This window comes from Vanessa atalanta, chromosome 24, assembly GCF_905147765.1.
Source record: "Vanessa atalanta chromosome 24, ilVanAtal1.2, whole genome shotgun sequence".
Classification (NCBI taxonomy): Eukaryota; Metazoa; Arthropoda; class Insecta; order Lepidoptera; family Nymphalidae; genus Vanessa; species Vanessa atalanta.
In genome coordinates this window covers 6,899,304-6,925,665 of record NC_061894.1, presented here as the reverse complement: position 1 = coordinate 6,925,665, position 26,362 = coordinate 6,899,304, and the positions used below count along the sequence as shown (strand labels likewise).

Here is a 26,362-nt window from a genome sequence, read left to right as displayed (position 1 = left end):
CAATGTCGCTTAAGATATTGAATACATAACCAAAAATCAAAGCCGATGTGTGTTGACTGAATGTTACTAATTCAGAAAGATGTACAAGGTTTTACAATAGGGTTTACTTAAACTAAATTTACATGCTATTAAATTCCAAGTACTGAGCAAAGGTCAAAAGGCTCAGCTCGTTCAACTGCGCTAATCCAGATAATCTGGTTGGCAAATTGTATCTGTCTGAATGATTTGATCTTCCAAATTTCATTCGACAATTGTATTAAATGTACGTATGTATTGGCGTACGATTTTTTCGCCGCTGAGCACTGGATTAATGAAAATCATGAAAACTCCATCCAAGTAAGCAAGCATCCATGAGTATACGGCATCAACAATTTCTAGGTGTAATATGTTTCATGATAATCATAAGTAAGCAACAGCCTGTTGATGTATAATAGGCTAATGTTGAGTTCCTTTTGAAGAGAAGATTCTAGAATGTTCCATCACGTACTCCAGTATTGGTGAAATGCACATAGCAGATATTCAATCAACATGTGCAGTTTCCTCGCAATTTTTGCTTCAAAGTCGAGCAACAGATGAATGTTTATTTTGTTAAGCAATTCTAGGAAAAATATCTAGAACATGAAAACTTGCTTAATTGGTCGTGTTGGAACCAGCGATCTTCAATGAAGGATCACGGGTGTTGATAAATAGTAGCGACTGAGTTTGAAATTTATAAATAAAGAAAATGGTGTAACATAAATATAATTTATACATTATAGGACTCAGGAATTATGTAACTGTCTACCAGTAAAAATATTTTTGGAATTAAATTATAAATTCCACAGATTATCTACATATAAACAAACAATATTTTAGGAAATTTAAAAAATATATGTTATTTGTTTTATTTACTGATAATTATAATTCGGTTTGATCCTTGAACATCAATTCGTTCATTTAAATCACCAATAAAATTGAGTTTTTTCTTTGTTCTGTTTTAACGCCTTTTATCGTCAACCAAGCGTCACAGAGATAAATCTAGTCTAGTCAGTGAGCCTCTTTTTTAGGCTTCCGTTTATCAATCGAAAAACCTACTTTTCGATCACTCCTGTGTAACCTTTCAGGCGATTCTGTTTTGAAGGTGGATTTTGAGGCGAAAATAGAAGATTGCAAATATACTAGTGGGTATCCCTCAAAACTTTGCGTTTATTCGAAAGATTTTTTAGGAATCTTGAAACCTATGACAAGTTTTTTTTTTTTTAATTTCATTTTATTGTAAATTGCTACATTTGGTGCCAAAATGATGAAACCTTTTTTAAATGAAATATTTAATGTCAAATAACTGGACTAGTGTATACTACATTAGTCCAGTTAGAATTGGAGTTTGTCGATGATAATTAACTTTAATTTTGTTTACGTTTTCATTTTTCTTCTTATACAGTCGTAGTACTGCTATCAGTCAGTAACTTTTTTCCCCTATCTAAAATTATTTTCTTGTTAAACCGTAACAATTTAGTAATTTGCAATCAAGAATCATCTTTAATTTTCTGCACATCTACGGCTGGAGCTCTTCAAAATGTGACCATAATCGACTTTTATGTCCTTATCAGCTATCAACCCTATAATCACTAGGACAAAACCCGGCTTACGCTATTAATATATAAGATATCACAATGGTTAGATGACAAATGAAATGCTGTTCGAATTACAAATATTTTTCATTTCTGAACGGATTTTTTAAAGATATCAAATAAAATACCATACTCAATTATACCTTCCTGAAGCTGCTAAGCAAGTCGAGATAGGTTTCGCTGTTTCGTTTAGCATCGAAACATTGCTATTTTATTCCCTATATTTTCTGTAAGATATTATTCACACAATGACTTTTCTCCTTTTATTTCCTATCTAAATAGGACGAAATTCTCTCCGCTTTTCCGACTAGACCGGTTTTTAGTACCTTCGAATAAATAATTTCAAAGTCAAATGTTTTATTTATAAGGTCTTATGTAGAATATCTTAGCTTTCTTTTTTTGGGGAAAAACATTGAGTTGTCAAGAACAAAAAAAAAAAATTGGAAAATTTGATAAATCTTAGTTTGAAAAGGTTTGTAAAATTTTAATGTGGGCTGAACAATGGGACCTTTTGCATTTAATTTCGACTTTCGTTCCGAGATCTATTTTTAAAATCATTTTACACATGCTAGATACAAGACAATAGGCATGGACGGATAAATGCAACGCCTCGTAGTTTTCTAGGCCAAGAAAATTTACCAGTACCAAAAAGAGGTACGTTTAGAGTAATTTTCCACGCCTCCAGCACATTCAAAGCTTAAAATTACTTTTTTTTCCTTCTCATTTTACTTCGCATCATGTGGAAAAGCCTTCCTGAGAATAAGGTTCTAGAAAAAACCTTCCTTTGTCTTGTATTCGGTATATTTTACGTGAATAATGACGAAATAGAAAACGTCGTGACGGTTGAACGATTTGAAAACGTTGATTGTTATAAAGGATCGTTTCATAGAATTGGAGCAACATTTTATGCGAATGATTTTGAAGAAATAATTTTGTAATCTGAGGAATGTAAAAAATTGTAAGGAAGGAATTAAATGCTTTCAGATACATTTATATTTATACCAACCAATCAACTTAATATAGAAATGTATGAAAGAGTACTCACTAGTGATTTTGATAACAATAGAATGAAATTGAATACATTTCCGGCTTGATTTGGAATTACGAGTTGTTTAAAATATAAATGTCGAAAACCAAAAATTAAAATGAACGAAGAAAGTAAACGAAATGAATGAACCAAAATGAGGAACGAATTGTTTGTATTTTTTTTTACGAATTATCATTATAGTATACTAGCTGAACCTGTGGCTTTTCCAGTGCGCAAAATTTCACCTCCAAATTCATCCCCTCGAGGGGTGAATTAAAAAAGTAGCCTATGTCCTTCCTCGGAATCAAACTATCTCAATACGAATTTTCATCTAAACCAGTTCAGCGGCTTAAGTGTGAGGTGGTATCAGACAGAGTTACTTTCGCGTTTATAATATTAGTGTTTATCAACGTAAATATACTCGAAGACAAGGGAACTAAGTTTTTTAACATAAGAATTGATAACATTAAGTGCTTAAATATATAAACATTTGAATTAAAAATAGTTTTCGTATAAATCATGACCGCATTAAATGGTGGCAAGAACGCTTGCAGCATTTATATTGAAATAAATTTTATGAAACCAGAATCGATCATATTATTCATTTAATACACGTATTAACCTTTCTGAAGCTGTGAAGTCAGTCAAAAGTCGCGTAAGATTTAAGAAACGTTGGTCCATATATTATTTCTTATATTTTCTATAATTTATTATCTTTACCAGGACCATAATGACTTTTCTCTTTCTATTTTATAAAAATTGGATTTTATGGTTTTCTGTTTGATCTAAAGGTTGACTTGCAGAGAACGCCTTTAGGCATTAAGTCCGCCATTTACTTTGTCGTAATAAAGTCGTCGTCAATAAAGTCTTTAAGTAAATATTACTAAATAAGATAAATAATACCTCAAGACAACATATTTCTCATTTCATATGTCATATTAAAATGTAACGTTAACATAAACTGAATATAACGTTATGAAATAACCGGTACCAACTTGGTACGAGTAAAAGAGACGTCAAATTTTCAAATTTCGAACTTCAAAGTTACCATTTAAACTTTAATGAAGTTGCTAGACCTATTTAGTTACAGTTTAAAGTTGAAATTTCCAGGAATCCTTTCTTAGTAGATGCGATACAAATGTTACGAATTTAAATTTTCTAGATTTAATAGTTTGCTAGTTAGTGTATGATGTAATGCAAGACTCACTTTTTTTCTCGTCTTTTCAGCTCTTGTTTCTTCGACGAAACAAAATAATTTGATTCGTTGAAGAAATTCATATGTAAAGATATTTTTTTTTATTTATAATACAAAACTGTATGCATATCATTACAGGACATGATTGTCCTAATTCGATATTACAGCACGTAAACGTGCTGTAATATCGAATTAGGAAAAATTAAAATTAAGAATAATTAAAATAAGTAGAGACTTATATATGATATAGTCCAATAACGTAGAGACGTTATATATGATATAGTCCAAGTGGCTGTAATTGTGAGTTCACTCAGGCTGCAGTAAAACAAATCTATCCTGTCGGCTATGGCGTTGAGGGTACGTAACGTGCGCGTCAGCGACGCCTCCTTGACCAACTTGGTTCGTCCGTTAGGCACCGCTAGCAACGACGGTCGAGGTCTCCGCCACTGATATCTATCTGGGACGCACAGACTCAACTGTCTTAATATATTAGCGTTATGGACTATACCTCTCAATACCTTAAATACAAAATAAAAAAGATAAACAACTAGTTTTAAGATATTTTGGTCATGTTGCCCGTAGACAACCAGACAGTCTGGATAAACTGATTGTAGTAGGGAAAATCGAAGGCGAAAGATCACGTGGTCGATTACCTAGCCACTGGTCCGACCAGATTAAAAATATAACGGGACTCAATATCCGACTGCGCTGAGACTAGCCGAGGACAGAGTGTGGAGGTCGACACATCGGTGAAATAATTTCAGGACAAGCACGACCTTCAGTAATGAAGCACACGAAGAAGATTATTTATTAAATGGAGATTAAACCTGTTCTTTATAAAAAATCGATTGAATGTGATAGAGACAAAAAATAAATAACTCTAAATATTTTCCCGTCCATTTTTTATTGATATAGGTAGACGGGTAACTGGACCACCTAATTGTGAATATCTGATGAGTGGGTGGTACCTATCCGGAAGAGGAGGAGCCCTACCACCGTGTAAAATTATATCAATGTATGAAACCTGAACACTGTAGATAGCGAAAGAATTCATTCGTTGATTTTAATTATATATTTCGATTGGTTGTCCTACTGAGTGTCGTTTTATATTAATATATTAATTAATAATAAAAATAGAGCCGAGATGGTCCAGTGTTCATACGCGTGCATCTTAACTGGTGATTTCGGGTTCAAACTCAGGCAAGCCCCAATAAATTTTCATGTGTTTAATTTGTGTTTATGAATCATCTCGTGCTCGGCGGTGAAGAAAAACATCGTGAGGAAACTTGCATGTGTCTAATTTTAACGAAATTCTGCCACGTATGTATGCCACCAATCCACATTGGAGCAGTGTGGCGGAATATGCTCCAAACCTTCTCCTCGAAGATAGAGGAGGCCTTAGGTTCCCAGCTGTAGGAAATTAACAGATTGTTAACGTTATAAAAAATCAAAATCTTTCCACGAAATTCTGTCACATGTGAACTGCATTGGAGCAGCGTGGGGAATATGCTCCTAAAATTCTCCTCAAAGGGAGAGGCCTTAGCCCAGCAGTGAAAAATTTACAGGCTGTTAAAATCAAAAGATTTGTAGTATATATTTCGCAGAGCCTTTTCTAAACATTTAAAACGGAAAATCATCTTACAAACTTACTTATTTAAAAATTAAAAACAATTGAGTAGCATTCCAAAAGTACATTATTACAAAAATAAAACAGAGCTCTACGAAACATTTAGAATGTTACCTCAAATTAATCCAAGATTCCGAAATATTAGAATCTCGGAAATAGGAGGTTGGAAGATCAGCATTAAATTTATCCAAAATATCAGGTTGTACTTCGGGAATGGAGAGCTTAAAGTCCTCATACAAGACCGGTCCTGTTTCACTGTTTGTTAATAATTTTCGTAAAGATAAACTGTAAATATACTAAAGTCTAAACATAAACAGTAAACAGGATCCCTACTCGACCTAAATCTTAGTATCAAAGCTTGACCTTAAGTGTTCTTGTTTAAATGTTTCGTCGTTTCGCTTAGAAACATTAATTATATCTTTTAAATTATTTTAGTTACACTTTAGACCTTACTATTTAAATATTTTTTCAAGCATTTTGAAGGGATAACTTCTTATGGGAGGGTAAACTGCTACGTTACGTAACGCGTTACGGCGATAGTCTAGGCTTTACTTTCTCTTACCCATACGACAGCGGTAGGCAGGCAATCATCATTATCCTCCTGCCCTTATTTCTTTATGGGGTCGGCGCACCATGTCTTCTTCTTCCATACTTCTCTGTCGGACGTTATCTCACAAGTAACATTCTTTCTAACCATTTCGTCTTTCACACAATTCATCCATCGTTTCTTGGGTCGTCCCCTACTTCTATATCCATCCACATCCATTCTCAAAACGGCAGGCAATAATGATGCCAATAATGTACGTACACAAAATTCTAATGTACATATTTAAGACTTGTAACTAAGAATATATTTTATAATCAATAAAAGATTTTATTAATAAATAACCTTTCCTTAAATTATCACATTGGTGTACATACATTTTAAGTAATATCCCTAGCTTTTCTCGAATTAAATTTCAATATAAAATAGTTCAACTTAGATTTGTTAAAGTTATCACTTCAGTCGGACGTCCCGAGACGCACATTTAGATTTTTTTTTATTATTTAGGTGATAGTCATTAAACGTTATCATCGGTTTGAACGTTTAACGCTGTTGATCGTTTATTCATGGTTGTTTGTTTTTTTTTTGGTAGGCGGGCGAGCAAATGAGCGACCTGATGGAAGTGGTCACCACCGCATATAGACAATGGCGCTGTAAGAAATATTAACCATTCCTTACATCACCAATGCGCCACCAACCTTGGGAACTAAGATGTTATGTCCCTTGTACCTATAGTTACACTGGCTCACTCACCCTTCAAACCGGAACACAATAATACTAAGAACTGCTGTTTGGCGGTAGAATATCTAATTAATGGGTGGTACCTATCCAGACGGGCTTGCACAAAATCCTACCACCAAGTGTATTGTATTTCAAGATTATCTCATATATAATTAACTTACCTGATGATGAGCAGTCATATGCTCCGATCCAGCTGCAAGTGCAGGTGGTGAGAAGTCACGTACGTTTGCATTGTGGTTCACAGCTATTGCAGCTGGCATAGGCGGTGCGGACGTCGGCGGCGCGGTGCTCAGCTGGAAAAAAATTACGAATCAGTCAAATAATTATCAAGTTATTAGTCAATAATAAATCTGCTTATCTGCCAATAAGATCAAATATATAAACAAAAGTTTGACAATATGCGTGATTAATGTTTTCAGCACACTTGGAGACCTTTGTGCAAGCTCACCTCACCTGTTTAGGTATAGTTCACTCATCACATATTCTATCGCTAAACAGCATTACTTAGTATGTCGTATTCCGGTTTGAAGGGTGAGTGAACCAAGGGTAGCTATAGGCACTAGGGACATAACATTTTGTTAATATTTTTTACAAAATATCAACATCTTACGGGCGGTTATGACCAATTACTATTAGGTGGTACATTTGCCAGTAAAATAAAATACACAGCATACACTTTAACACAATTCTCTGATATTAGATCACTACATAGTATAAAACAAAGCCGCTTCCCGCTGTCTGTCTGTCCCTGTGTATTTTTGGATCTTTAAAATTACGCAACGGATTTTAACGCGTTTTTTTATAGATAGAGCGATTCAAGAGGAAGGTTTGCATGTATAATAAATGTATAATATAGTAGAGAAACAATGATCCTTTTAGAGATTTATCATTTTGCAAACGCTGGCTGTACTCTACGAGACAGATCAAAATAATGTACTACACTATTGTACAGCTTAAAAAGATCTACAAAAAAGTCCAGTATATAACTATCTCTTAGGAATAACCCACAATAAAAATAAAACCTTTATTTTTTACGAGAAATAATGGCTTTTTTACGAAGCGATTTTAAACAATACAGCATTAATCCTTGTCCATTCAATTGCCTTAAATACATTATGTATTTAATTTAAATCAATGTGGCGATTAACAGTATGTAATTTAAATGAATATTTTCGAAGATACTACATATTTAAAATGCATTCTGCAGTTTTTTTAATGGGGATACCATTGCACGCGTGCGATAGCTATAGACATAGCCGGTGCGGGGCGCTAGTATCTAATAAATCATTATGAATATTATTTTACAAATAGCATGATTATCTACATCGTTTTGCATTCCATTTACCATGAAGAGCTTAAAAGACATTTTTACATCTTATAAATATAATTTATAAGCATTTAAATTAAATCTACCTTCAAGACCGCTTCAATCTAAAAGGGTCAACTGACTGAGAACTTCGACTGAGAGTCGCTTGGGGGCTCTGCAATTTGAAGTTAAGAGAAAAGAATATTCTTTAAAAATAATGACACAACTAGGCAACAGAGGTGAACTCGTTAATCTTTGCTAAATATTACAGGTTCAAAACAAGCGACTTAGAATTTTTATGTGTGAAATTGGTGTTGGTAATTCTCATTTCATATTTGAGAATGAAACTCTGTTTTTTCATATTATGTCTGCCAAGCCTTGTCCCCTTCTTAAAGCCTTCAAATAATTTACAGACAGGCTGTTACTTAAAAAAAAATTACGGCTTAAATTTTAGTACGTGAATTAACATTTTTATGGTCCCAAGGTAAGTTAAATTACAGAGTTGCGTACGAATAACTAACCAAGAATAATGTTGTCTTAGATTTTCGCGATTATTACACATTGAAATAAAACTAGTTTTTTAACGGATTTAATCGCGTATATTAATTATTTTATTTTAACATCCCGACGAGTCTGCCCGTGACCACGAACACTGCAAAGTGCTCGAAACGTCGGGATGTTAAAATAAAATAATTAATATACGCGATTAAATCCGTTAAAAAACTAGTTTTATTTCAATAACCAAGAATACTCTTGTGTCTCTTGTTCTGATACGGTATATCTTTTCCGAATATCATAAATTATAAAATATAATTATATAATGAACAAAAACTAGGAAAATATTAAAGCTTATGATATTGTAAAGCGAATTTTCTTTATGAAACTTTTTTCTTTTATGCGGTAGTAGAGTGAACTGGCAAAAATCGTAAGGTCTCTTTATATTATAAATATTATTTAAACTTATGTATTGTTATTGTTTTAATAACATTTTTGTCATTTTCATTTAATTTATCATTGGTTACATTCCGTATCTATCTACACTAAAAAAAATTGCATCATAATAATTGACAGTAAAATTATGAAACATGTTTTAAAAATGATTTTTGAATTATTGTTTTGTCGACGGTACTCAATTCGTGCTTAAGAATTAAAAGTACAAGTTAATTAAAATGTTTTAAAAAAATTGTATGCAAAAATGCTTCTTAGAGTCTATTCCATACCTACATAATTATACTCTAAGTTAATAATTATGGAAGAAATGGATGGTCTGCATTAAGTTTTTTTCGCAATATTTCTGCTTTTCTGAAGTAGCACTACCTTTCCTTGATCTTTTAATAAAGCCTGGAAGACAGTGTACATGACAAGGCCTTTGCAGCTACTTTTTATTTTTATTTTTGCAGCAAAAGATTTATATACTGTGTGCAATAAAGACTAAATAATATTAAAAATAAGTCTATGTCCTTCCCTCGGCTCTGGGCTCTGGGCTATCCCCATTTTTTCATCTAAATAGGTTCCGCGGTTTAAGCGTGAAGCGTTAAAAGGCAGAGTTACTTTCGCATTTAAATCAAAAAAATCAAAATGAAAATATACTTTATTCAAGTAGGCTTTACAAGCACCTTTGAATCGTCATTTAACAAACTATTTAAAGTAAAGCTACCATCGGTTCGGAATGTAGATTCTTACTCACGGAACTCAATATTAATCCCGCCTAATATTAAATAATATAATCACTTTTATTGTTACGTTAGTTAGTTTATAAATGCAATGTGTTTGTTGTATTATTTTAAAATAAATAAATATATAGTAAGGTATTGTTTAACGTACAATCGACATCTCTGAAAGACGCTGATTTACAATATACATGCGTGCGTGTATTTAGTCAAAAAGTGGCCACTATTTTTTTTTGACGAGTTCTCAGCTTTGCAAGTCTATCTATAAAAATAAAAGCATCATATAAACACATTGAAGATAAAATTTTCCTTAAACTCTTAATACTGTATTATTGACTCATTCAACGGTAGTCAATCAAATCTGACAGCGAAAACTATACCGAAGTTATATGTTTAATAGTGACTAGTCTACTGTCTTATCTACTGCAAAGGTTTTCGACGACCCTATCTGTTTTCTTTGGCATCAATTCAAATAAGGTATAAGGTAATTTCGTTGGAACGTCTTGACGTTATCAGCTCGACTACTGAACGATCCTTTGTTGGAGTCGCTTTTCTCTGCTTCGTGTCTGTTACTGTCTCTGATGTGAAAGATTTAATGTTGAGCTGATATTTATTCATTTTATATGTTAATCTTGATGACTTTACTTACGACTCAGAGTTTCGTAATTAGTGCTCTTTGGAATAATATGTCTTGTTTGTTTGTACACGATGCTAAGGTCGAGGTCGAATTTTAATGAGATGTGTCAAACTTGAACGTTGATGTACTATTCGGAGTCATAGATATGGGAGGGTGTTTCATTTTAGTTAATAAAAGTAATGTAAATTTGCCATTTTGAGACATCTACAATTATAAAATTTAATAAACTATTGACAATTTAAGTTTTTTTCATAAATTGGCTATTTTTGGAAGGTGTCATGACCTCTGTGACCTCCGCGCTCGGAATGCGTATGTTCTGATGTAAAAAGGATGAAAATATTTTCTTCTTTCGTTTCAGTTGCTTTCTAACATTCATCAAAACATAACTTCAATCCACTCAAATCAATAGTCTCCCCTTGGGAAGGTTTGGAGCTTATTCCACCACGCTGCGCCGATTTGCTCTCGTTATATACAGAGGGTAGAATTTACACTTTTATACATAAGGCCAAGGATAAATCTTTGTAATAATTGTATTCACATTTATATTAAATATAGTCTTACCAACATACACACACACATAGGTGCCAATTTATACACATGTTTTGATATGAGAAAAACGTTGAATCAAAAAGTCGAATTTAGAAACGGCATTAGCGCTATGAGTTTTTTTTTTCATTCTTTGCAAAAGTAATCATTGCCTTCTATACATATATATTACTATACGCGTTGACCGGTACTGAGATTTTACGCACTAAGTTGCGGTCAATTGACCATAACTTATTTAGTCGAATATCAACGACCGAGAGGAACTGACGGAACATTGTTATGCACGCTTTTTTTACATGATTTTTACGGGATTTAAACGGGAACACGACAACACCAAATGTTGCTGCTTGGCAGTAGAATATATGATTTAAATGTATCGACTTTGTCAAATCTTTTGACTTACGAGGAAATCTACAAAAGTAATCTTTTCCTGCTTCAATTCCTTAAACATTGTTGTCGCTACACTCTGTATATACGGTTTACTGTTTTCCTTTTAGAGAGAAAAGTTCAATTCCCAAATGGAGATAGAAGATAGACTTGTCAATCTTGATGTACATACTTGGGGATTCGTGTGCATATCAGTTTTGATTTGTTTTGTTGCTGGATCGCGATAAATCGATATGTACTACTTGATGTAAAATCAAAACGGACGATTTATAATTACATATTTTTATATAAACAGCTTTAGAATATATGTATATTTAGTCAGGCCGCCATCAACCTGCATTGGAACAGCGTGGTGGAATAACCTCCAAACCTTATTTTTAAAAGGAGAGGAGGCCTTAGCCCAGCAGTGGGAAATGTTGTATGTTGTAGTCAAACCTCGCCTCCATATTGAATTAATGTCGTGCATTACTATGTGTGAGTGACGCTGCTTAAATTGTGTTTTAGTGTGCGTGAGATGACTATGAGTAGCGACAGCATAAAAAAAAACAATTAGATTATATTTTCATTAATTTATACTAATGTACGTCAGTAACGAAACGTTGACTTAATCGTGAGTAAATAGATTTATTTATATCTATACTACACTTCATTATATTTCCTATAAAAAGTTTTTTTTTTTTGAACAATGTATTTTTTTTTTTTTTCATTTTGTTTTTGTAATTTTTTTTATTTAATAAGTACAGTAGTATTTTCTGTCTGTTTCTTTTCTTTTTTTTATCTTACACGATTTATATCACTGGCTTTGTATATCATGATGGCTTCCCAAATAAATAAATACTAATATTATAAATACGAAAGCATCTCTGTCTGTCTGTTAAGCTTGTACGGTGAAACTACTGAACCGAATTTGACGAAAGTCAGTATGAAACAAGATTTAGCTCCAAGGAAGGACATGATTTACGCTGGTGAAGTCAGAAAAAAAAATTATAAATCTAAAACTCAATTTGACTATCTTGTACAGAATTTACCAATCCACAGATACACAATTAACATTATTAAGATTTACAAAAGCAAAACTATATTATGAAAATAAAAAAAAAAGTTATGTAATGTTTTTGAAATAATATGCACACACATATAGTTAAAAAGGTTTCTGTCATTATAAAAATATTTTTCTGTTTTATTCTTAATAATTTCTATTAGTGCTTCTGTGGGTGGATATATTTTAACACGGTTTAATTACACATATATGTAAAGTTATCTTATAAACTCTCAGAAATTAAACTGTATTAAGTTTTCATAAGTAGCTTTGTGGAGCTTTAAGTTCTATTAATTGTGTGAACATTTGATATATGCACTTACCCTATGTTTGTTGCCGTTGTCCCTCAGAGGCAAAGCCTCTTCACTCCCGCTCCTAGACGAGTCGGGCGGAGTTAATCGCCTTTGTTCATTCTGTGATGACAAGATCTGCATTTCTAGCATCTGTTCCTGCCTTATATCGTCGTTGTAGTCCTGTAATCACATAAGCTATTAAAACATATTTTATTGAAGTAGGCTTTTTTACAAGCACTTTTAAATCGACATTTTACAAAACTATATTAAGTGAAGCTACCACCGGTTTGGAATGTAAATTCAGTAGTTATCTTTTTTATCATCTATTGAATCTTGTATTGATTGGTACGCTTTATTTATTAAATTATTTTTTGACAAAATATTTGAATTTACGAATCGGCAAAGATAGAAATATTTTCGAAATTTTAATATTTGAAACATATATTATATAGAGAGGATACATTTCTGTATACTAAATCTTATTTAAATTAATGGTTTGATAAAATAATTGAATTCCATCGCATTGAAACCAATCAGGTATTTTTTTTTCTATTAGTAAGAAATATTAACCATTCCTTACATCACCTATGCGCCACCAACCTCGGGAACTAAGTTGTTATGTCCCTTGTGCCTGTGATTACACTCACTGGGTTCTAGACTAGGTACTTAAATAGCTACAAAAAAAAAGATATCAATAACGGACCAACCGTCCACTTGATGTGACACACTTTGGGCATATCCGGGTAGAAATTACCTACTCTGTCTGTCTTAGCCAGTATGGTGGGGTGGAGTTCCAGTTACAAGTTTGACTTAGCCAGTATGTACATCACCAATGCACCACGCATTGGTGATGTAAAGGATGGTTAATATTTCTAACAGTGCCAGTGCCTTTGGGCAGCGGTTCACTCATCATCAAGTGGTTTATTTCGTCAGTATAAAGGTAGCAGCTCCACGCTGATTCACCAGCTTTAACCTTTACAGTCCCCACCCTCATGGGTCGTAACATAATTATAAATAAGCTTTCTTAATAACGCAAAAACACCGACTTGAAATAATGCCATGAGAAAATAAATAAGAAACCATAAAAACAATCATCCCGTATTTTTTGCACCCTTAGGGTGGTAATTTTTCTTTAAATTTAAATGGACCCAAACGGAAAGTATTTCCGCCTAAACAAAAAAATAATTTTCCAAGTCGCATAAATGTTGGAGTTATGACTTAACAAACATAAAAATTGTACCGTATTGAGTACTTTTTTATTTTTAAAGACTCATTGAAAAGGTCAAATTGGACTGATAGATCAGACTAGTCCGTTCAAACGCACAAAACTTTCAGAATTTCGTGATAATTGTATAGATATCATTATTTATTTGTTAACGTAAATAGTATATTATCCTAAGTAACTTACAATGAGATATCTAAATTAGTTTTCTAAGTAATGTACTATGTAGCGTATTCAGAATAATGCATATATTGAAAATAGTCCATGGAATGATTTTAACGTATGGCGTACTTCTCTTCTCGTATGGGTCGCGGGAACGTGTGTATCGTGAGTGCGCCGCGCTTAAAAGTTAGCTAGTGTAACGAACTATTATCCTTCTCCTATCCTACAAACAGTGTTGCAATATCGATAATCCACTATCGATAGACTATCGATATTTAAGGTGTTAGCGATAGTATCGATTGTCACGTGTCAATACTCTCGATAGTATCAATAGTATCGTTGCTACCAATAGTATTGCTTACAGAGACCTACTATCGATAGTATCGTAAGTATTGCCGTAATCAATAGTATGCTCACGGAGAGCTATCGATACTATCGATAGTACTATTCATATCCTGAATAGTTTTCGAGGTCAACTATCGATAGTTTGACTATCGATAGTTACAAATAATATCGCTGATCCCTTGACTATGTTCTTCAAGTGTGTGAAGGAGCGCTCCCAAAAAAAAAGTGTCTTCTATAGTAAGAGCCCGGATTTCGAAGGAACAACTCTTCTTTTTACTCGTCTTAATACAGTCCACTTAGCTTATCTTATACACCGCATTAAGGCACATTATAGTCGTCATTTTACAAAGTAATTTTAATATAACGTCTGGGTAGGTACCATCCACACATCAGATATTCTACCGCCAAATAACAGTAATCTGTATTGTTGTGTTCCGGTTAGAAGGGTAAGTGAGCCAGTGTAATCACAGGCACATGGGACATAACATCTTAGTTCTCAAGGTTAGTGGCGCATAGGTGATGGTTAATATTTCTTACAGCGCTTTTGTCTATGGGCGGTGGTGATCACTTACCATCAGGTGGCCCATAAAAAAATATATAAACAGATAAGTATTTTAGTAGTTACTCTTTACGTTCAATTAAATATTTACGTATACAACATGAAAATCGACGATTATTTTGACCGTACTAACTAGTACGGTCCGTAGTCCGTAGTTCGTAGACCGTACTAACTAACGGTACCGGATAAGAACGCGTAGAATATATAAGGGTAATATAAGGGTATATAAAACATGTACATAAAATGTTTATGTTAAGGGCAAAAATACAAAGAAAAACTATCAGGCATGGAACTTTCCCGGACAAAAACTTCAAATAAATGTTTCATCACAAACGCAATGGTTAAGGAACTCATAGAGAACAAACATTAAATTTTATTAACGTAGAACAATATTGGATCAAGTCTTTTTGTATTTATTAAATATGATCTTTAAATTTACTAGACAGAAGGTTTTTTTTTGAATATTCAATTAATCTTTGATCCTGAGCGCAGTTTCAATTTGACATAAAATTTATTGTTCAGTTCGTAGATTTTACTATAAATTATGAATTCTGTATTAGGAAGCTTTTGTGATATTGAGTCGTTGCTGGGCGGAATCCGACGTGACGCCGCCGTGAGGGCTGCGCGCGGTACTGGACATTGCAGCGTGACTTTATTATTATTTTACATATAATTCTAAAATAAAAGTTACTCTTTATTACATCAGCTATCTGCCAGTGAAAGTCCCGTCGAAATCGGTCCAGCCGTTCCAGAGATTAGCCGAAACAGATAGACAGACAAAAATAGTAAAAAATATTTTTTTTGGTATATGTACGATACATATAGTATACAAGTTGAAAGTGGCATCGATAGCCGAGAAGTTATGTGGAAGGCTGCTATCATGGTATGGGCATGTTATACGGAGGAATGAGGAACATATTATGAGGAAGGTCTTGAGCATGAACTTGGATGGATGTAGAGGAAGGGGACGACCAATGAAAAGATGGATGGATTGTGTGAAAGATGATATGGCTGGAATGTTACTTGTGAGATAACGTCAGATAGGGAAGTATGGAAAAAGAAGACTTGCTGCGCCGACCTCAAGTAAATTGGGATAAGGGCAGGAGAATGATGATAGCGTATATACAGACATATACATTTAGTAATTAGCGGTTATTTTAATATTACAAAGAGACACTCCAAACTTATTATTTATTAGCATTAGCCCGTAAATGTCCCACTGCCTCCTCTTCCTTTGAGGAGAAGGTTTGGAGCATATTCCACCACGCTGCTCCAATGCGGGTTGGCGGAATACACATGTGGCAGAATTTCGTTGAAATTAGACACATGCAGGTTTCCTCACGATATTTTCCTTCACCGCCGAGCACGAGATGAATTATAAACACAAATTAAGCACATGAAATTTCAGTGGTGCCTGCGTGGGTTTGAACCCGAAATCATCGGTTAAGATGCACGCGTTCTAACCACTGGGCCATCTCGGCTCAAACTTATTATATGTTTGTATAAATCAGATTTGATCTAAGCAACTTTTACAGCAGATTTTACAGCGTCGTTACTAGGAGCTAGTCTATGGGCCATGCGGCTACAGATCTTGGAATTCCGGATCGAATTGAGTCCGACAATTAAAACTTTAAGGTCACTGTAACAGACCGAAGTTAAGTTGGTGCTGATACACTTCCTGGTGTTTACAACCTTTGATTCGCATTCATAATATTATTTAGGATTAATATTTTATATTTTGGTGATGTGACAGTGACCTCTGTTTAATGTTGAAACAATTGAATTTTGAATTAAGTTGAAACAAACAATTATCATAATTCAAGTAATTTATATTTATTCATTAATTCATCTCGTGCTCTGCGAAGGAAAACGTCGTGAGGAAACCTACATGAGTCTAATTTCAATGAAATTCTGCCACGTGTGAATCCATTATTGCACATTAAAGCAGCGTGATGGAATTAGTTCCACACCTCCTTCTCAAAGGGAGAGGCCTTGGGCCAGACAAAACATGATAGCAAAATGGAAGCCAAGTTCAATAATAAGAATATGCGTGTTTGTTGACCTCGTTGACAAAAGAATTGAGATTTAGTTTTTTTTTTATTATTTTTAGAAGTTATTGTACCAACAAATAAAATATATAAAGATCTTATACAAACCCCGAATCGTTCGTAAAAAAAAAATACTTTATCATTCTGTAATCGTATCGAGCGAAGCAAACAATGTCTTCTAACTTTCTGATTTGTAAATACTCGTAGCGTTTCGATGAATTCTTAAAGAGCGCCCTTTGAGCCCGACCTTCTTTTGAAAATAAAAGTATTAACGCAAGTTATGTTTCAATGGCGACGGTTTCGGGGCTAAATGTGACATAATTTTTGTAATAACGGCCCTTCATTTGTTTTCCTTTTGAGAAATATTACCACGTGACATTAATGCCTTTGTTTGACGTAGAAATTTCGAGGATTTGTCACAAATAACTCCCTAACTTAGTCCTCGGTGAGTTCAGGCGCGGTGTTCACTGATTGTCGTAATAACTTCTCTGTTTTATTGAAGTTTTGTAAATATTTAAATATATATAGCCAAAATGATAACTGTGTTTGTGTCTGTCGTGAATCAGAGAAAACAGTTACATATTACCGTGGCATACGAGCGCGAAAATATGTCGGAATATGTCAGAATTGTATGCAATATTGACTTTAATAAATAATTATAAAACTTAAAGAAGATGCATATCAAAATTGCTTTATTAGTTTCCACAGCATAACAGTTTTCTGTAAAGCCCTATTTTACGCGTGGAAGTCATTTCCTCTGTGTACTACACATACGGAAATGAACTAGTCAGATTTTTTCATTTAATTATTATTTAACAATCTGTTGACGTATTGGGTAAAAAAACTCGAAACTGGCCGCAAAAACGCGCGTTAAATATTACAACGTGATATGTGATGTAAATATAATCATGACAAATCTATGGGATTCACGTAACCAAATAGCGTATCATCGGTTGTCAACATTTCACGAGTGAGATATGAGATGAATTACAGAATCGCACTGCTGAACTTGTTTCTGATTAAATGTTTACATGTTACATACGAGTTACGACGTTTTATCAAAATGAAACAAACTGAAATATTACTGAGAATTTACACAAATAACAATTGCTTTAAGTGTGATGCCAAACCGTGTCCGCCGTTCAGGGATAGACATTATACATTACAAACATTTAAATTTATACGCCATACATCAAAAGTTTACGACTTTTCATATCACTGAAGCGCCGTTTTTATTGGTTCAATATTTGTTTTGATTGTTTGCGGACGTTATAGATATAAAATTTGTTTTATTGCTGTGTAGCGAAATTTATTGGTACTATATTTTGAAGAATGGATACTGTTCGGATTATAGTTTAGATAGAAAAATTCGCTTCACTTAACCCTTGACGCGCTGTGACATGACTTTTAGGCTTTACAAAAAACAATGACTTCAATATATTATACATATGTATGCTTAAAAAAAATTATGTATCCCATAGAAATAGATTCGAGGTTGACCTCGAAGTTACAGAGCGCTAATATTAAAAAAAAAAAAAAAATCAGTTGAGCGATAAAAAGTTTTTTCAAAGTCAAAGTTAAGGAATATTTAGGTTACAATAGAGTCAAAATTGATAAAATTTGAATTTCGGATCGTTAATGTTCTGCCTTTCAAAAGCGTTGTTGTGCTTAAATATATAATGTACAAATATGGACGAATTGAGAAAGTACCCTTTTTTCTAAGATCTCTGAAAAATTACATTGTATTTCAAATATATTTGATAATGTCTTGTTTGTACAAGACACGTATTGTACGTACATTTATCCTCTATTGAATGTAATTGAATTTCTTTATACTATTTTATTCGAAAAGCAAGGAATTTATAAAAAGTGCGCTTCTTACGAAGTCGTTTGCGGCAAGCTATTTAATTAATAAACTGCTAAAGAAATTTCAATTACAGTTTATGATGGTAGGAAAGTTAAGTAAAACCTATTAAATACCAGCTGTTGGGCCGCTTTTCTACTTGGAGAGAAAGATTACATATATCTCAAGCTAAAGAAAGCTTAGAGGTTAATTCGGATTTCAACCCACAATCTTTGGTCAAAATTCAAGTATTCTAGCCACTGAGCTATTCGGCTCTAATTGTAAAATGTAACATTTCTAAAGACAATCTTCTGAGCGGCTATTAATGTATCTGATCGGAATTCCTTTCCTAGTTGCCGTTGATCGTAAATCGCGGATTTTATAAGCGGATGGCGTTCAAATCACCGACGTCTATGAAATGTTAGTAAAATAAAGATCGCACCTGTTCGTTCTAAAGTAATATTACGAACCTCCAGTATCTATTCTTGAACCAAAGTTTATAGGAAATTGGTGGAGCTGAACAATGTAAGATTACGGACGAACAGCGCTGTTGAAAATTTTAGAGCGGCTAGATTAATATTTGGGGAACATGGACATCAACTGGATTTTAATTTTGTTCTTTAAATCAATACTAGTCAATAAGAGGTATTTTTTGTTTTGACTACCAAATAAAAAAAAAAAACAATATACGTAACACTTACACAAGCGGATGTAGCGAGATTCGGAGAAGGTTTTATTGTAAAATATTGACTGTCGTATCACGTTTAGGCCAGACAATAAAGCCTGTGAAGTTCAAGTGTTTAATATCATTATGATTTTTTGATATGTGGCTTGGGACGTCAAAATAACAAAGTTATAAGCAAAAACGCTTTTCACCCTCTCAACCCCCTAGCGTTCACCCCAGAGGGTTGAAAATCTTAATTTGTTATTATTTTAACGTCCGAAACCACTTATCAAAAAAATCATAATGATACTAATTACTTGACCTTCAAGAGCTTTATTGACTGACCTATTATTGTATGTAAATGATATTCGTTTTCAAGAATGTGAGAAGTGAAGTGAAATCGAGGATTGGCAAGAACCGTGAGCTTTTTAGCTTCTTGGTACCTATAAAAAAAACGTTATATGCGAAGAAATATGAGTGAAGAGTTGAAGAGTTGGAGCCTCGACATCTTATTGAATAACCAGATTTTGAGGTACCAACGCTTGAGAAAATGGTTAACATAAGATTACATGATTTTATAAATAATTGCGTCCTAAAAGACAGATCTATAACGTAGTTTGCCGAAGATTTAATCTCTAGTTACACGGTTCCATCATTTTATTAAACCCCCCCCCACCAAATTCCGCACATAGAGATTAGAGAGCCATGTCACATCAAACATAAAATGTTACTTAAATTAATATACATGAAAATTGTTGACGCCGTTCCATATTATAATGAAAAATATGTTGAAGCCATGTTGGGTAAGGAATCGTTCAATTGAAAATAAATTGGTTTATTTTGGGTCGCGTGACGCAATACGTCATGAAGGGATTTACGGTTTGTTGACTTCAATGAGACCTCTAAAAGTGAATTTGGATTTATCGTCGTTCCTTGTCAAATATTGAAGTATATGAGAAAACTTCGACTGTGCTCACTAGCATGCTAATTACTGACTATCGTATTTGTTTAGTAAATTATGGCTATAATTCCAAAATCAAAATATATTTTACTCAAGTAGGCTTTTACAAGCACTTTTGAATCGTTATTAAACAAACTATTTAAAGTAAAGCTACTACCGGTTCGGAATGTAGATTCTACCGAGAAGAACCGGCAAGAAACTAAGTAGTTACTCTTTTTCTATATCTAAAAATACAGTCATGTTAGTTAAATACAATTATATATGTATGTTATTATAAATTAACTTTGTCTAACTATATTACACTTACTATATACAACATACATATATTACTCATTAAAATATTATATATATATATATATGAATTTTTAAAAGTATAACACGTAGCCTTATTGCCTCCACTGATAAACTCCGGTGATGACGGGCCGGTTCAATTTTGCTCAGAGAATCGGAATTGTTATTCAACGGCAAAATGCTGCTCGCATTCTTGCGACCATTCCACGCGTCACGATTGTTACAATAACTATTTTTAATTTCTATTTGTATATAATTGAGGTCCTATAAATATTTATTATATGTTACAAATACAGTATATTACAAGAATGATAAAAAAGTTGGAGATAGTATTTACAAATTTTCAGTCAGTATATTTCAATAGAATTGTATTTTATGAACATAATTATGGTATTTGATTGATACCAGTGAGTATTTAATGATTTGTTTCCGGTAATTTTCGGTAAAATCTACATTATAATCGGAATAACAAAATCACGATTCCAAAGCGCCTACTTGTATAGAGTATACGAGTATTTTACGTTTTTTTTTTTTTTATTGCCCGGGAGGGCAAATGACTCTGCTCCACCTGATGGTAAGTGGTAGTAGAGTCCAAACGCGACGACGGCTAGTGCAGTTGGGAAAGGTGATCTGCTCTAGCCGCCCCCGCCTTGCCGGCCCGCTAGATGCCTCTTCACGCCTCGCTTGAAGGAACCCAGGTCATAAGAGGAGGGGAATACGTGCGCTGGTAAAGAATTCCATGTTTTGGAAGTGCGACAAAGAAAAGAGTTGCCAAATTTCTTTGTACGCGATGGAATTGATGTCACAGTTAGGCGGTGACATCGAGAACCAGCACGCGTGGACTTGTGAAGGAAAGGGGAAGCAGGAATAAGGGAGAATAGTTCCTCTGAGCACTCGCCGTGACACATTCGATAGAAAGCGCTGAGTGCCGCTATCTCTCGACGCAATTGTAAAGGCTCGAGGGTGTTGGTGACCTTTACATCGCCAATAATGCGAACCGCACGTCGCTGCAACCGATCCAAGGCCTCCAGTAGGTACTTAGAGGAGCCATCCCAGAGGTGCGAGCAATATTCAACGCAGGACCGTACCTGTGTTTTATACAGCAGGAGCAGTTGAGCAGGCGTGAAAAAACGCCGCACCTTGTTCAGGACTCCGAGTTTACGTGAGGCTGTTTTTATAACAGCCTCGATGTGATCCTTTGGATTGAGGTCGCACCGAACGTCGATTCCCAGTATGGCGACTTTGCTATGTATCTCCAGCGTGGTGCCACAGAGGGAAGGAGGAGGGGAAAATGGTGACTTTTTCGCTGTGAGAGCGCACACCTGTGTTTTCTTGGCGTTAAACTCAACAAGATTATCAGAGCCCCATTTGGCGATGAGTCCTAACGTCCTATCGAGCTCAACAACAAGATCCCTCCGTCTCTCCTCAGTTTCCGCCCGTCCAGCCGCTGCGCGTCCGTGGTATCCCCCGTGCACTGTACTGTCATCTGCATAGCAATGTATGTTCCCGAGAGAGAGCATATCATTGATATGCAGAAGAAAGAGCGTGGGGGATATCACAGACCCCTGGGGGACTCCAGCATTCACTACATGGGATTTTGAAGCGCAACCATCAACTAGAACGCGAAGGCTGCGCTTGTGTAGGAAGCTAGCAATCCAGGTGCAGAGCTGAACCGGCAGACCGTATGCCGGCAGCTTGGAGAGAAGACTTCTGTGCCAGACTCTGTCGAAAGCCTTGGAGATATCGAGGCTGACGGCCAACGACTCTCCACGCTTATCGATAGCTTCACCCCAGAGGTGTGATTTCGTTTCGGTCTTTTACTCTTACTCAATTGCGAACACTCGTCGAATGACCTAAGAGTGGTTATTTGTATATGATATTATCAAACAATACCTACCGGAACTAGGAACCTCCTCAATTCAGCAAGTGCATATGCAATACGCGCATGCGCCTCAGCTGGTGTTGCAAACGCACTAATTTCCACGTGTAGTTCATCTGACAGATGAGCAAATTTAGGATCGCCGGATACACGAAGTTCTTCTTCCTGTAAACAATCAATTATTATTTTCTAGATATTTTCCTGCCCTCATTATATCCTCTTGGCAACCCCTTTCTGCTCCCTGGTATTTAATTAGATTTTTTTTTATGATGTATGTAGTCGGATGGGCAACAAGTCATCTGATTATGTCACTTGTGTTATGGATGTGAAGTAACGACATAGAAAACTAATGAAATTTTTCTCCATCGACTCGGCCGTGAATCGAACCCGGTACCTCGGAGTTGCGTACCCATGAAAACCGGTGTACAAACTACTAGGTCACGGAGGTCGTCGCTAATGAAGTTAGTTTAGATTTAGATTTATAATTACTTTCATCTATGTTGAATTGTTTCTGTATAAGAAAATAGTGTGAATGGTGTAGTAACATACCTTTTGACGGTCTTTCATAGAGCCTCGTCCTAAAACCGCCATTTTGCACATCGTGTCTTCTTGCAGTCTTTTCAGAGAATTCCCTTTGGGACCCAGCAGCTTCCCCACGAAATTGAACTGGAACAAATTTATACACATGAATAATGAATTCCATGAAACAATTCCGTTATTTTTATGCTTAAGTCTGTATATAGGCCCGTATTAATCCAAATCCAATCCACTTAGGTGCTTCATGTCCTTAAGACGGGGTTTGACCTTAACGGGATTGAAGATAAATTTATCAATTAATTATAAAATTTAACTTTTCTAAAGTAAACTAAAACAAATTTATTGTTTGAGGAATAAATATTAAAGCATCATTTATGATTATAATTTCTTTTTATACGATCTTTATTACGGCGGCCATTATCAAAGATAATTGGCCAAATCAACTTATTATAGTTCACAAGTGAGTGCGTAAACTCTGACACATTCTCAATTCCCTCGCTATCTAATTGTGTAGCAAACGAGATACAACTGGGAAAGAGTTGAGGATTAAAAAATGGATTTAGCTAGAGAGCTTTCCAGTCAAATATTGAACTCAGAACCTCGAAAAATTATATTAATTAAAGAAAAATAAACAAGGTTTTATTGATCAAAATAACCCAAACATACGAGAATAGAAAATAATATAACTGCCTTTAAACAATGCATATGCCGTATGCCCTAAAAAAAAAGTGATAAAAAGAACAGTTACAAGACGTTGAATACATGCTGTATTATACGAAACGAATGATAGTGAAATATGAACAGTAAAACAATAGAAGAAACAGCGGGTGACTAGACTCTTAGCATAGAAATTGAAGACATAGCTCCAAAGATATTTAAATCTACGCCAGATGTTCATTTACTTAGGAATTAATTACTAAATTTTTACGAAAAGAAACTATGAACCGGTCAGATTGTTAGTTAAATGATTTAAACAGCTTTTTAATATAACATTGGTGGGCTAATGCCTTCTTTCTTTAAAGAGAAAGTTTGTAGCTTATTTCAAATGACAAACGCATCCTCTCATTATTTTTCATCGCCAAACACGAGATTAATTATAAACCCAAATTCAGCACATGAAGATTCTGTGATAGTTATCTGGGTTAGAACTCACAATTATCGGTTAATACACGCGTTCTAACATCAGCGCCATCTCGGGCACTAGGAAATTTCTGGCGAATTTATACTCGTCGTTTTTGAGCCCAAAAATATTACGTCGACATATCTGAAGTGTCATCCGGTATCTGGCGAGAATCACCCGACGTATAAACTCAGGAATGCGGTCCACTTTTCTAAGCTGAGATCTTTTATATATGACACTTAGTCAGAAATATATTGAAGTCATTTTTAGTAACTTAGATTTATCGATGGGGCATTTTCAGCTGTACAATAGAACGGTGTCGTCTGGATGATTTCAAGGAAGACTAGCTATCTGCGCAGGATTTATTGTAGAGGACAAGAGCGTGCACAAATACAGGTGTACAGTCTATTCACTCTTTCTCATAAAAGTTTCGGCACAGGAAACATTTGACTTTACAGCATGTAAAGTTCAGGGGCACGGGAGTATACAAACTTCGAAATTTCAGATTCCGGACTGCTTCTGAGAAATTTTGAAAAATTCAATAACAGCTTATCAGCCCTGCTTGTAAAAACCCAGCATTTCGGAATCTGCAGCCCATATCAACTAAATGTACTCCAACAATATCAACAAAAATATTTAATTTCTGCTAAATACATTTCTTCCAACTAATTTACCGCACAGCGTTAGCTGTCAAAGATCATTAAAGTTCCAAAGAAATATCAGTGAAACCAATTCTTTTTTGCAATCAAGTTCTTTAATAATCCTCTTAAATCTCCTACACAATACATTTTATCTGAAGATATTATTTCAATAATACAGGAGACGTATAATATGACGTTCTCGTTATTAATCCGATTGATTCAATAATTCCACGTCTTTGGATTATTTATCCATCAAGTCTTTGTTGGAATTTTTTGATTTATAACCATATTCTCGCTCTTAAAGGGTTGAACCTTGTATATGTGAGAGATTTTATAGAAATAGTTGAAAAACATTGAATTCATTAATTCTATTATCTTATATATTAATAACGTAAGTTGATTTTTTTCTCAGTGATTATGGGACGATAGCTGCACATAAAAATAGGTTATGGTCTCATTTTGAAAAACTTCAGCCGTAGATGTGCGAAAAATAAAGAGGATTCTTGATTACAATTTATTAAATTGTTATCATTTAACAAAGAATTCATTTTAAAGAGCGGAAAAACGTTACTGGCCACAAAAAACAAATGTAAATCGTGCGAATAGACGTCGTCAATTTACAGTGAAATAAAAAAATCCTGGCATAGGTTTGGAAATTTGTAAAAATGTGTTGAATAAACGAGAAGTATCGCCACATATTACGTAATAATGTTTGAGCTCCCGATAGCTAAGTAAACGCTATTAATATAATACAAAAAGGGGGGTGGTACTTGGAAATCCTAGCTCTCTTAGACACTTTTATTCATGGAAGCGCTCTCTTGGTCTTCACCCACTTGAAGAACAGGACCCCAAAGGGTGGGTGACATTATTATGAGATACGAGATGGACAATCTTTCGTTACTCGAACTAACTTTAAAGCACACTAACGATACACGCGTTGCCACTGCTAACACAAGACGGGAAGTATGTCATACGTCTAAATCATACATATTCTTTAACCTAAATAGACTACAACCTTTCTTTTATAATATAAGTATATGTTACTGTAAAAGCGCGAACTAAAGTAATTTTAAGATTTTCCTGTAAAACCTAAGATTTACCGACATGAGTTAGTAAATGTAAGTATTTATTATAAAGGGACGACTTTTTTGGACTTTTACCATTCCAACCTAATCTAACCTAACATGTAAATCCTAAGATTTACCAAGTGAGTGATGGTAAAAGTTCAAATCCCAAAGTTTTATGGACATTTACCGTTCATAATCGGTAAATCTTAGGTTTTACTGGAAAACTTTAAGATTTACCGTAGTTCGAGCTTTTACAGTAATAAATATATAAAAATAACCACCGTATTTTTTACCTCGCTACAACAACGCCCGAATTTCATCCGAAACATTCAAATTTCCTCGAGAGATGAAATATTATGAATACAAATCGAGCGTGTGGGAACACATGCCGTCCTGGGCTT

At 34.5% G+C, this 26,362-nt stretch overlaps 1 protein-coding gene across 4 annotated transcripts in view; it reads right to left on the bottom strand.

Moving 5' to 3' along the window:
* The window catches only part of LOC125073499 (KH domain-containing, RNA-binding, signal transduction-associated protein 2-like), a 275,976-nt gene that overhangs the window by 12,958 nt on the left and 236,656 nt on the right, over window positions 1-26,362 (bottom strand). For all 4 annotated transcript variants that reach the window (XM_047684354.1, XM_047684353.1, XM_047684356.1 and 1 more), the window contains exons 4-7: window positions 23,146-23,262; window positions 22,615-22,761; window positions 12,653-12,802; window positions 6,906-7,037 (exon numbers count right to left, since the gene is read on the bottom strand). In XM_047684354.1, the coding sequence (XP_047540310.1) occupies window positions 6,906-7,037; window positions 12,653-12,802; window positions 22,615-22,761; window positions 23,146-23,262 (546 nt within the window). The remainder of the gene's footprint in view (window positions 1-6,905; window positions 7,038-12,652; window positions 12,803-22,614; window positions 22,762-23,145; window positions 23,263-26,362) is intronic.